The sequence below is a fragment of the Triticum urartu genome, chromosome 6A (assembly GCF_056163025.1).
Source record: "Triticum urartu cultivar PI428250 chromosome 6A, HENAU_Tu73, whole genome shotgun sequence".
NCBI classification, from domain to species: domain Eukaryota; kingdom Viridiplantae; phylum Streptophyta; class Magnoliopsida; order Poales; family Poaceae; genus Triticum; species Triticum urartu.
In genome coordinates, this window is record NC_141878.1 from 200,695,574 (window position 1) to 200,708,896 (window position 13,323).

Sequence of the window (13,323 nt, forward strand, 5' to 3'; positions counted from 1 at the left end):
TTCCCAAACCGTGTTCCTCATAAAGGAAATGAAGAGGTCAATTGTCCCCGTTGCGCTCATGAATCCTTAGAGTTACTAAGCTCCCAAGAAATGGAGCTCTGTGGTTAATCGGGGCTGTATTGACCGTGGCAAATTTGACAAATTTAACCTCTGGATGAAATCAAATTACGGAATGAACTGCCCGTGAAACTATTTCATGCGGCTGACCTTTTTGTATGACGCCCGACATGAAGGCGCCACACTACACTGTGCAACGTCTCACAGATAGGTGTTACACGTCTGCCAGCGTTGCACACCAGACTGCCTAAAAATTGCTAAGTCATTGTGCAGAGCCTAAAAGCTAGGCGCTGCACTGTATAATGTGGCGCCTAGCTCTCAGGCGTTGCACTAATGGTTGCACTACAAAATAAAGCAACCACTAGTGCAACGCCTAGAAGCTAGGCGCTACACTGTATAGTGTGGCGCCTAGCTCTCAGGCGCTGCACACTGACTTAGTAATTTTCGGTTCATACAGGTGCGACACTGGCCAGGCGTGTAGCACCTACCTGTGAGGCGTTGCACAGTGTAATGTGGCGCCTTCGTGTTGGGCGTCACACAAAAAGACCAGCCGCGTGAAATAGTTTCACGGACAGTTTATTCTGTGATTTGATTTCGTCCACAGGTCAAATTTGTCAATTTCGCCATTGACCGTTGGGATCAGCCTCTAAGTCGGTTTGTGCTTTTTCTTTTTCAGCGAAACAGTCCCACTTGCTAGGCAGTAGGTGGCTGTGCGGGCGTGCTGACGATGGGGCGATTCCCCCTGTATCTCTCTCTCAAAGAAAATCCCCCACGAGACGGCGACCTCCTCGGCTTCTCCAGCACGCGCTATTGCGTCGTCACCCTTGATACGGTGGCTTTCCTGCCTCGCGGCCGCTCCTCCGGCTTTCCTGCTTCTGTGCACCGTCGTTATTCTCGTGGGCTTGCGGTACTGGCGGCAGATGGGGGTGGCGGCTGGATCTGGACAGCAAGGGCGGCAGATTAAAGAGAGACAAAGAAGCCCTGGTCTAGGTGAGTCCGAATCCCTCTCTTCTCTCTACTCGCGGGGCTTGGTCGCGGTCGGGAGCAGCAGACAGACGGGGCAAGCGGCTGCTGAAGGATCTCAACGCGAGTTCCCAGGACAAGTGATCCAGCGCGATATCGATGCCGACCTGAGTGTTTGTTGCTGTCGTACTTCTGGACAGAGATGATGCTCCTCATCGCGCTGTCGAAGCACCAAGAACCACGTCCAGGTCATGGGGCCGTTGATGGGAGATCGACATCTTACCTGGGCACTACTCCTGCACGCCGGCGTCATGGCCAAGCAAGGCCTGCTGGTAATTTCGTTCCCCTTTCATATTTGGGTCAGCAGCGGCTGCTTGAGGGTGTACAGTTCCAGATGATAGCCCTTTTCCCCTTAAATTTTTGCACTAACCTCTTCTCTATACTACATGTGCTTCATGGTGAAAAGCGAGGACAGCAATTTGACAGTTATAATATGTGTAGGTGCATATATGAGTAGCTTTATGAAAAAAGTAGATGCATATATATGTATTTCTTGGGCAAATCTATCTGTGTACAAATAGATGCATATAGCATATAAAGCTACTGATATAAGAAATAGTTATTGCCCCTTCATGGAAATTGGCTTCAGTGGCTACATAATTATTTTCTCATTGTGTTTTAGTTAACATTTATGCGAATCACAGAAAAAAAAAGTGTATGTATCTGCATAGTCGCCGGATCCACACCACTGGTGACCATGGCTTAGCATAGGAACACCCCCGGATCACACTCTTGCAACAGGTGGTTTAGTTCACATGGCTTCAATTTTGGCTATGTGATGAGGTCATCCCCTTCTCTCCTTTTTGAGAATTTTGAGTTCGATTTTACATTTATTTCAGGTTAAGTAGTACTGAATGATGTATTTTTGCATGCTTTCTGCAGTCTATGCATGTTCGTGGTTATACAGGTTGGAGCCTGCAACTGATAATAAGCTCAGTCTTAATCTATGCATTGTTCTACATGTTTGTTGGCAGATAGAGATAAAAAGGGAAAGTGAACATATGGTGATTGAATTTACTTCCTGCATCTATAGTATTTTACACCAATGCAACATTTGTGAAATCGAGATAGTATATTTATTTGCCACATGTATTGTGTTGCCCCTGAATGTAATACTGTTCGGTTATATCTTGGTATTTACGTTATCTGAATCACTTCGTTTTGATACGTGCATTGCCATTTTCAAAAGTATATCCATTGTTCCTTCCTGGTGGTCAAGTGGCAATGCAGAGCATGCTGGTGAACTTTCAAACTCATCTGCTTTCGTGTTGATGATATGTAGACAAAAGAGCAAGACATAGAGTAGTTAATTTAGACCGATGACTTTGTACGGGCAATGCAAAGCTAGAAGTGATCGATATGCTTCAGGAGGCAACGAAGCAGATTGAAGGCCACACGATCTGCGCCCTCAGGGATGCTGCAGCATGGCCTGTGCAGGGTCTTATCAGGCACTTCAGGCCTGAGCTGGAAAGGAGGATCCGCGATCGAGTTGATAACGAGCTGCTGATGGCAGCTTCTGCATGAGCACCACTTCTATTTTCCTGATTTTATTCACAGAAATAATGCAAACTGGTGAACTCATTTCTGTACAAGCAAATGTAGGTTACCTTATTGGTTTGAACCTTTTTATGTCCATGTTTATTTGATGCGCTGATGAAGCCGGTGTACTTTGATGGAGAAGTAGAAACGAATATGAAGGATTGTACCCTGTATGTTGCATGAGCCTGATTTTCTTCTTTAATTTTGTAGAGAATGACTTGCTTCTAAATCCTCATAATCTGACTGAACTCTAAAAATATGTTGGCATCTGATGGTTAATGTTTTCTTAAGTTGATTTTTTTTTGAAATTTTGCTTAAGTTGATCTTAATAATGGATTGGTGGGCCACTTCTATTCGGCTTCCTGAACAGCAGGCAGCCGAAGCTAAAACGAAGCCATAGTTCTGTATATGCAACATATATTAATGTTTTCTTATGTGTTTGTAACTAATTCTCTCACTTCTATTTCATTTTTCTCTCAAGAGTCAAGACGGAAGGTCTCTGAACACGTGGCTATTCCTTCCATATGGCACTATTAAATTGTGAAACATCATTATTTTTTTATGTAGCTGTAACTTTTAGCGAAAATCCAAGAAAAAACTGATGAAGAGAATCCTGATTCGTTTCCTTCCCTCTTCCCCGCTGCTCCGCGCCGCGCCGCCGCTTCTAACGCCCCGGTTGTCTTGTGTGCAGCTTTGGACATGCACGCCGCCGGCCCCAACCCCCAACACCCCGCCGCTTCGCTGTCCCTTCTCCGCCTCCAGCATCCCCGCTACCCCGCCCGCCTCCACCTGCTCTGCCTCTTGCATCTCCGCAGCCGCCTCACTGTCCCCGCGCCCCTGGTCGCCGCTCCATCACCCTCTGGCTTCCAGAGTCGGGAAGGACTGGGTGAGGTCGCAAGGGAGAGAGAGGCCTCGTGATGTGTTTTCCTCCTCCTAGGCCTCCTCCACTGCCGCAAGATCCATCCCGAGGTGACCTCTTTTGTTCTTGATTTGCTCTGTAAATCGAAATGAGAATCTTTCTTCTTTCTCCTCTTCTTCAACCTAACCCTGGTTAGTTTGTTTTGGCGTCTGATCAACCATGGTGACTATATGAGTATATGGCTGCATCTGAGCACCCGTTCTTCAAGTGCTACCACTCAATTGATTGAATCTCCAAAGAGGTTGTCTGAAAAATCCAAGTAAGTAATGTAAGTGCAAGTAAAATTGGTGGGAGGCTACGGCTCAATCGATTGCGTCTCAAATGCATCAACGCAGCTTACGGTGATTTTTGAAACCTGTCATGTATGCATGCCTTAAAAACAACTAAAAATTTAATTGCACCAAATGAATGGGAATGTTAAATTTGTTTGTTTCAGTACCTATATTCTAAAGAGCCCCACCCATGTTGTTTCCCTTGAGATTTAGACTTCTAGAGAAACCAATTTGCTGACAGATACTGGGACATCGCTCACTTGCACATTGCTGTTACTGAAGTCCACATACATGAGCTTCCTCAATCCTTGGAGACCTGAGGAATCGTTTGCTTCAGAATAAGATGGTTTATAATGAAAAAAGCTCCCAAGTAAAATTAAAGTTTCACCCATGCAACAGTACGAGTTACATACCCTAAAAAATTTGAAACCAAGCGTGTTGTCCAGAAAAGTTCAGTAGCTGAAGCTCCCAAAATAGGCTCGCGGGGATCCATGTCATCTTCCGTTCGATTACACAGGGTTTGATCTTCTTCCTTTCTCCTTTAATTCTTTGTCTGCTCTTTGATGTTCTACTTGCGGATTGGAGCTGCTGTCAGAACAGCGGTATATGTGTCCTATTCCGTTTAAGTATAAGGTTGTGCGGCCTTTTTTGCTCCATATTTCCTGAACTCATAGTTCATTTCCCTGTTATGTGTAGATCTGCAGGCAGCATGCAAGATCATTTGGTTCGTCAGTTTAGTTAGAACTCCCATTGTTGATTTCTCTTCCTAATGTAAGCCTTGGTGTTGCATTCATCAGGTGTGTTGCTATTTCGTATACAGTTCTGAATGATTAGTGCCAAGAAGTGAGCTCCAAACTAGGTGAGTACTTTGACGAACAGAAAAACTTTCAAGACCTATGGCCAGGAACATGTATTGTATCCAATACAAATGAAGCTCTAAATAATGTTGGGCTAAAAATGATTAGTTCTTCACTGAAACTTTGATTTTAGGGTTTGCTGGACTTTATGTACGGAATGCATTTGAGTGCCATAACTTAACATTTGGATACATCACGAATTTTAGTAGGTTAAACTAAAATCTAAATGGAATTACGAATGCATATCAGTTTGCTGCACAATTATGCAGCAAGGCCAAAAGTATTATTAGTCTGCATTATATCTTATAATATATGAGTTTTTGCCATTAGTCTTATTTTCTTCTACGACTACCATGTATTGTTTGACTCATTGTTATCATATATTTTCTTCTGATGCAAGCCTGTATCTACACTTCCACTCTCATTTCTTTCTTTCTTTTTTATTTTGCAGGGCACATGTCTTTCAAGTACAATAAAAAGATTACAGTTAACTTGTTGAGTAATAATATATGATTGCTGGTGCCTCCTGATTTGTGTGATAAACAAATGGTGTACATTTTGTGTGTAAATCCGAGATTCCTCGAAAGGTTGGGAAGTGAACTTATTGAACTTGTTAGCCCTGTTTAATTCGGTAGCATGTCAAACTTGATGTTCGTTTCGGCCCATAGCTTTTTCCCTGAAAAAGTTTGAAAGTGTGAATTATCCCTCTATCAAGTATTAGCTTTTTTGTTCTTTGAACAAGCCCCATTCACGCTGACTATATGGGAACGGTAAAACAAGCTAACATGGACCATCATGATGATTTCTTGGTATGTTGATCATCATTGATTTTAAGAGTTGAATGGGAGTGAGCGAGCTTCTATTCACTTGTTGCCGTCTACGTATGTACACTTTGTGACATCGGTGAGTAATGTACATATGATTTCTCTTACCATCAAAGACATCATATGAATGATATAGGAACCCATGGATCCAGTTGAATCACACATGTAAAGAAGGACGAGCTAGCTATATAGTTAGATGCATAGAGTGAGGCATTTCATTCCGTGATAACATGTATGAATCATGCATAGAGCTAACGATTAGTCCTGCATTACTCCAACAAGACTTGATCTATTACTACAAATATGCTATTAATGTTCTTCCATTTTCAGTTTCCCATCCAGTAAGCAATGAGCAAGAAGTCGAGCTCAATTGTAGTGAGATGGAGTAAGGGAAGGCGGTTTGGGGGCGGAGTGATGCTGGCGGTGGCTGCAGTTCCTACGGTGTCCAGGGCACGACTCTTTTTGCACGCCGAATGCTGCCAATTAGTTTCAGCTTCGCTGCACCACACCATCATGTGACACATATTATGACACGCGCACCTTGGCGGGCTGCGACACCAACAAGGACACACTACGGCAACCCTGTACGGGGGTGTCCGCCCCCTTGGGGATAGGTCACCTTCTTCCACAAGCCATGGTCGACAAAGTCTGCATCAAGACTCTTGATTCATCCTTCCCCCCTCTCTCCCAGCATGATTAAAAATTGATATCTGCTGTTTTTTGTTGCTCGGTTTGCATGTTTTTTTTTGCCTTCTGAGGGAGACTATTCAGGCATACGATGGTTAGAGAAACGGATCCGCTAAAAATCAGTCGACTGAGACTTGGCGAAGTCTCAGTCGACTGCTCAGCCGTCCGATGCTGAGCGTGTAGATTTGCGCTGAGGCTGGTTTGTCCCTTGTTTCGGCCTGTGTAAGGCGTGGACCGGCCCATTTTCCTTTTCTTCTTTGTGGAACCGCGATCCCGCGCGAGCGTTTCGCTTTTGTAGTGGGCTGGGCTGTTTTTCTGTGCGGCTTTTTTTTTTTGCTGTTTTGTTTTTTGAGAAGTGGAAGCGGCCGCCCCCATGGTGATTAAGAAGAGGTGAACGGGCAGTCACAGCTCAATCCACATCGTCTCTCTCCATTCCCCAATATCAAATCAGAAGACGAACCAGAGGACGAGAGAGGGGAATGGCCGGCGCTGCTGATGCAGTGAGTTCCCCCCTAATTTTTCTTCCCCATCCTTCTTTCTTGTCTTTGTTTTTGCTGATGCTACACCGTAGATCTGTAGGGGATTGGGGTCCTTCTTTCTGTCTTCGTTTTTGCTGATGCTACACCGTAGATCTGTAGGGGATCGAGTGTAGATTAGTAGATTCAAGTCTACGATGGACTCCAGGATTTATAGGCATTTTTTTGTATCCTTACTTGTTCAAGCAATCAACGGATTGGAGGATTGATTTTTGGAGGTGGTAGTTTGTACGAACAAGTTCAAGTTGTATTTTTGTAGTGTCTCAAAGGGGGCGGCCAGAGTAAGCGGCTGCTAGGCCTTTTTTGTTAGGTGGTGCAGACCTAACGCCAAGTTAACCTCACTTTTTAGTCTTTTTAATTTCACTTTTTTTGTTAGCTTCTTAGTCTGAAAATAGATTTTAGTCCAGGGGCTTGTTGTGAGTCAGCAACATGAGGTCCTCGCCCAAGCTAAGTGCATGTCTGCTGCAATGTAGGAATGTGTTACTGTGCCCATGTATCCAGTAGAGTAGATAGGATTTTTGTATGTCCATAATCCCCCCGCAAGATGAGGTACCGTTCTTTTTCTTTTTTGTATTAAATATCTGATTAGTAGTTTGAAGCAGAGAATTGCGTCCATAGTTTATTTTTTTATGTTTTTCTTGCATGTTGAATGCACAATAGTGTCTCTCGCTTAATGAATGATACGCACACTCGTGCATATTCGAGAAAAAAAATTAGTGTCTCTCGCTCACGCACGTCGATCGGCAATGTCGGTGTGGCAGATCATAGTGCCAAAGTTCTTGTTGGTGATATACCTCATATCTGAAGAGATTAGGGTAGTTGTTTGTGTGGATCAAGCGAAGTTTAATACCTTCAACTCTATAATCGACTCTAGGATTTTTTTAGTTATTTTTCTTGTGTCCTTATTGTTCAAGCAGCCAATAGATTGGAGGTGTTTTTGTGTGTTTTTCATGCAGTTGTAAGGTGCTGGAGAGTGGCAGATCATACTGTTTTTATGTGTTTTAAGTTCAGTTAGGTTCAGTTAGTCTGGTTCTTTTCTGCTTCAGGAACCTGAACGGACCCTGTGTGAAGCTATTCGAAACTACTTTTTGTTTGTAATTCCTTTTTTTTCAGAAGAGTGTAATAGTAACCACATGTACAGCAACACTTTCGTTTCTTTCTCTTTCCTGAAACTGAAACTACTAGTCTTTTTACAGCATAAGTACTTTTGTTTTGGTTGTACCATCGGGTAAGCATGGTGTTTGGGCTTTTTTCGCAATCATTAAGCTGCATGAATACATTGCGAAATATATATATGTTTTCTGAGGTGAAAGAATGACACTGTAAAGTGTTTTTTTTTAGTGAGTTATCCATTCTAATTTTTTTTTGCTTCCTTTTTTGATGTGTACAGGGGGTTTGTGGAGTTTGTTTCAACCATTGCAAGTATGAGAGCAAGGGAAGCGGTTTCAGCATGGTTGCATGGGAGGAGTTCAAGAATGCAGGGGTAACCAACTCCTAACTTTTTGTACTAATGTCATCACAATACTCACAACTTTTTGTCGTGACATCACTCCTAACTTTTTTGTTTTTTTGTTCAAATCAGGTTGTGCCTTGCAATGAAAGGGCCCATTTCAACAATGTGACAGGAGAGAAGGTGACGTTTGTGTCAAACCAACGGGCATACACTGTAAAGTGTTACAAGGGTCGCATAAAGAGCGCTATGTATGGGAGAGGTTGGAGGAAGTTCTATGAAGACAACAATCTGGGCAAGGGTCAGATGGTGGTGTTCCACCTGGATGAACCTTCACCTACGGCATCTATTTTGTGGTTCCAGGTGGGCAACGGCTCTGAAGATGAACAGCCTATGGAAGAGGGTGATCCCATTGAAGATTCAGATTCAGGTAATGAGGATGGAGAAGCTTCAAGCGATGATGGTGAAGGCATTGTTCGCACTAGGGGGCTTTTGCTTAATGAGACAGAGGATGCTCAGCTACAAGGGCTGCTGCCTCTCAGTGATGGTTTCATCGGGTTTGCTTTTGTTCACCGCCTGACAAGGACTGACATTCGCTTGGGCATGATGGTATGTATCTCTTTGTCTTCGTTTTTTCTTTTTTTTGTATGTGTATGCTACAGGCATATATATGTGAACACACAATGCAAATATGATTCCTTGAAAGAGAAGGGGCGGGGGGTAATATATGTATGCTACAGGCATATATATGTGAACACACAATGCATGTTTTGAACATGTATTCGTGCTCAGTTTTTTTTCCAGTATGCTCTTTTTTTCAAGCAAAAAAAATCTGAATTGTGTTTTTTACCCCTTTTTTAAAGTATTCAAAGACCAAAGAAAGTTTGATTGTTTTGATATAAACACTCACATTTTTTCATGTCTGTTTGTGTTTTTTTGACAGAAAATACCCAAGAAAGTTGCTGCTGCCACGCCGTTTGAAGAACAGGGGGTTGTTGGTATTTCTGTGGATGGTCGGAGATTCAAAAAAATCTCATACAAAACTACTGATGATGGCCGCATTGTGTTTGGCAGCAAGAAGTGGAAAAACTTCGCAGCTAGCAGAGGACTCAAAGTCAACACAGCTGTTCTTATTGGCTTCAAGAGCAGCGAGAGGGATGATGTCCATGTCCTGGTTATCTTGAAGAAGCTTGGCTAGGCACCAGGCACAGCAACTGATGACAAGCAGAGCTGCGTCTATAATACTCATCTGTTGGGTATTCTATATATTTCTGTGTCGAAGTCTGTATGACGAACCTTTTTTCATTTTTATGCCATGTTGAACCTGTCAGTGTAGTTTTGCGTTTCTTATGTGTCCACCAAACAATGCGGCTTGAATAATATATGATGGGAACCCCTTTTTCTACATTATATTCAAGTGTTCACCTAAGTTTTTTTATTGATTTTTCAGTAAACATTCATATACTTTTTAATTTATGTGCACATGCTATTTTTTAAATGTCAAAATGTGTGCTATTGTATTCGTTTCAAAGACAGCAGACTTCCTCTATACATGTCAATTTTTTTTCCATGCAATCCAACCAGCTTATGTGTTTTTAATTGTCGTGTCGAGGAACACGCTCCTTACACGCAAACGAATGGAGAATGTGGACGATGAAACATTTATAGATTTTTTTAAGCCTGTCGCGATCTATTTTGGCTATTGCATGTCTTTTTCTAAAATGATTACTGGGGGGGGGGGGGGGGTGGTGGGTGGGAGACCTTTGTTTTGTTGGAGGGGGCGGCGTCAAAAGACATGGCCCCCAATTTACATGTTCCGCACTAGGGGGCACGTAAAACTACATGTCTTTCTACATTGGTCGCAACTAGGGGAGGGGACATTTTGTTTTCTTGGTCGCAATGGGGGGAGGAGGGGGGCACCTTTTTGTTTTGTCGGAGCGGGAGCCGTCGAGAGACACGGGGGCCTATTTGCATATCCCACACTAGGCACGGAACTACATGTTTTCTCTAACTTGGTCGCAACACCGACTACCCTACGTTTTTGTCGAATGGGGTGGCATCGAGAGACATGGGGCCTAGTTGCATGTACCACAATAGGCACGCAACTGCATGTCTTCTAGCTGGGTTGCATCCTGAGTTCCATTTTTTGTTGGTTGCCGGAGGGGCGGCTTCTAGTTTTCTGGTCCCAAGGGGAGGGGGGGGGGTACCCAATGTTTTTGTCGAATGGGGCGGCGTCAAGAGACATGGGGCCCAGTTGCATGTCCCACACCAGGCACGCAACTGCATGTCTTCTAGCTTGGTTGCAACTAGAGGGCTTTTGTCTTGTCGGTGGGCGCGGCGTCGAGAGACATGGGGGGGGGGGGGGGGGCAGTTGCATGTCCCAGACCAGGCACGCAATTGCATGTCTTCTAGCTTGGTCGCAACTAGAGGGATTTTTTCTTGTTGGAAGGGCGCGGCGTCGAGAGACATGGGGCCCCAGTTGCATCTCCCACACTAGGCACGCAACTGCATGCCTTCTAGCTGGGTTGCAACTTGACTCTCATTTTTTGTTGGTTGCCGGAGGGGCGGCTTCTAGTTTTCTGGTCCCAACTCTGGGAGGGGGGCGAGTACCCAATGTTTTGTCGAATGGAGCGGCGTCAAGACACCAGGCACGCAACTGCATGTCTTCTAGCTTTGGTCACAACTAGAGGGATTTTTTCTTGTCGGAAGGGTATGGCATCGAAGAGACATGGGGACCGAATTGCATCTCCCACACTAGGACACGCAACTGCATGTCTTCTAGCTTGGTCGCAACTAGAGGGATATTTTCTTTTTTTCGGAAGGGTGCAGCGTCGAGAGACATGGGGGCCCCAGTTGCATCTCCCACACTATGCATGCAACTACATGTATTCTAGCTTGGTCGCAACTCGACTTCCATTTTGTTGTTTTTATCGGAAGGGCGGCTTCTATTTTTGTTGGTCGCGTCTCGGGGGGGGGGGGGGGATACCCTTTTTGTTTTGTCCGGAAGGGCGCGGCGACGAGAGACATGGGGCCCCAGTTGCATGTCCCACAGTAGACACGCAACTGCATGTCTTCTAGCTGGGTTACAATCTTTGACTTCCAGTTTTTGTTGGTTGCCGGAGGGGTGGCTTCTAGTTTTCTGGTCCCAACTCGGGGGGAGGGAGGGTACGCAACTGCATGTCTTCTAGCTTGGTCGCAACTAGAGGGCTTTTTGTCTTGTCGGTGGGCGCGCCGTCGAGAGACATGGGGGGCCCAGTTGCATGCCCCAGACCAGGCACGCAATTGCATGTCTTCTAGCTTGGTCGCAACTAGAGAGGATTTTTTTCTTGTTGGAAGGGCGCGACGTCGAGATACATGGGTCCCAGTTGCATGTCCCACACCAGGCACGCAACCGCATGTCTTCTAGTTGGTCGCAACTAGAACGTTTTTTTCTTGTCGGAAGGGCGTGGCTTCGAGAGACATGGGACCCCAATTGCATCTCCCACACTAGGCACGCAACTGCATGTCTTCTAGCTTGGTCGCAACTAGAGGGATTTTTTCTTGTCGGAAGGGCGTGGCGTCGAAGAGACACGGGGCCAAAGTTGCATCTCCCACACTAGGACACACAACTGCATGTCTTCTAGCTTGGTTGCAACTTGACTTCCATTTTTTATTGGTTGCCAGAGGGGCGGCTTCTAGTTTTCTGGTCCCAACTCGGGGAGGGGGGCATGTCCCCCAATTTTTTGTTGAATGGGGCAGCGTCAATAGACATGAGGGGCCTAGTTGCATGTCCCACACCAGGCATGCAACTGCATGTCTTCTAGCTTGGTCGCAACTAGAGGGATTTTTTCTTGTCGGAAGGGCCCGAGTTGCATCTCCCACACCAGGACACACAACTGCACGTCTTCTAGCTTGGTCACAACTTTGACTTTTTCCATTTTTTTGTGCTTTGTCGGAGGGGCGGCTTCTAGTTTTTAGGTTGGCAACTCGGGGGGTGAGGGTACCTTTTTGTTTTGTCGAATGGGGCGGGGTCGAGACATCGGGCCTAGTTGCATGTCCCACACTAGGCACGCAACTGCATGTCTTCTAGTTTGTTCGCAACTAGGAGGGGATTTGTTTTGTCGGAGGGGGCGTCATCAAGAGACATGGGGCCCAGTTGCATGTCCCACACCAGGCATGCAACTGCATGTCTTCTAGCTTGGTCGCAACTAGGAGGGCTTTTTTTGTCTTTGTCAGTGGGCGCGGCATCGAGAGAAATGGGGTCCTAGTTGCATGTCCCACAGTAGGCACGCAACTGCATGTCTTCTAGCTGGGTCCCAACTTGACTTCCATTTTTTGTTGCTTGTCGGAGGGGCGGCTTCTAGTTTTCTGGTCCCAACTCGGGGAGAGGGGGGTACCCAATTTTTTATCGAATGGGGCGGCGTCAAGAGACATTCGACCCAGTTGCATGTCCCACACCAGGCACGCAACTGCATGTCTTCTAGCTTGGTCGCAACTAGAGGGCTTTTGTCTTGTCGGTGGGCGCGGTGTCGAGAGACATGGGGGGCTCAGTTGCATGTCCCAGACTAGGCACGCAATTGCATATCTTTCTAGCTTGGTCGCAACTAGAGGGCTTTTTGTTTTGTCGGTGGGCGTGGCGTCGAGAGACACGGGGGAGGCCCAGTTGCATGTCCCAGACCAGGCACGCAATTGCATATCTTCTAGCTTGGTCGCAACTAGAGGGCTTTTTGTCTTGTTGGTGGGCGCGGCGTCGAGAGACACGAGGGGGGGGGGGCAGTTGCATGTCCCAGACCAAGCACGCAATTGCATGTCTTCTAGCTTGGTCGCAACTAGAGGGATTCTTTATTGTTGGAAGGGCGCGACGTCGAGATACATGGGGCCCCAGTGTCATCTCCCACACTAGGCACGCAACTGCATGCGTTCTATCTGGTTTGCAACTTGACTTCCATTTTTTGTTGGTTGCCAGAGGGGCGGCTTCTAGTTTTCTAGACCCAAATTTTTGTTGAATGGGGGGGGGCAATTGCATGTCCCAGACCAGGCACGCAATTGCATGTCTTCTAGCTTGGTCACAACTAGAGGGATTTTTTCTTGTCGGAAGGGCACGGTGTCGAAGAGACACGGGGCCCGAGTTGCATCTCCCACACTAGGACACACAACTGCATGTCTTCTAGCTTGGTCGC

General features: G+C 45.7%; 1 protein-coding gene across 7 annotated transcripts; it reads left to right on the forward strand.

Moving 5' to 3' along the window:
• Positions 1-745: 745 nt before the first annotated feature.
• Positions 746-9,574, forward strand: LOC125513218 (uncharacterized). Of its 7 annotated transcripts, XM_048678259.2 has the most exons (8): positions 746-1,047; positions 1,221-3,588; positions 3,675-3,797; positions 4,608-4,669; positions 5,119-6,678; positions 8,105-8,197; positions 8,297-8,773; positions 9,108-9,574. In XM_048678259.2, exons 5-8 carry the CDS (start codon positions 6,658-6,660, stop codon positions 9,360-9,362), a joined length of 846 nt encoding a protein of 281 aa, XP_048534216.2. In that variant the 5' UTR covers positions 746-1,047; positions 1,221-3,588; positions 3,675-3,797; positions 4,608-4,669; positions 5,119-6,657; the 3' UTR covers positions 9,363-9,574. The 7 variants fall into 7 exon arrangements, with proteins under 7 accessions (XP_048534216.2, XP_048534215.2, XP_048534212.2 ...); XM_048678258.2 differs by having other exon boundaries at positions 1,221-3,797; XM_048678255.2 differs by having other exon boundaries at positions 3,675-4,669.
• Positions 9,575-13,323: the final 3,749 nt, after the last annotated feature.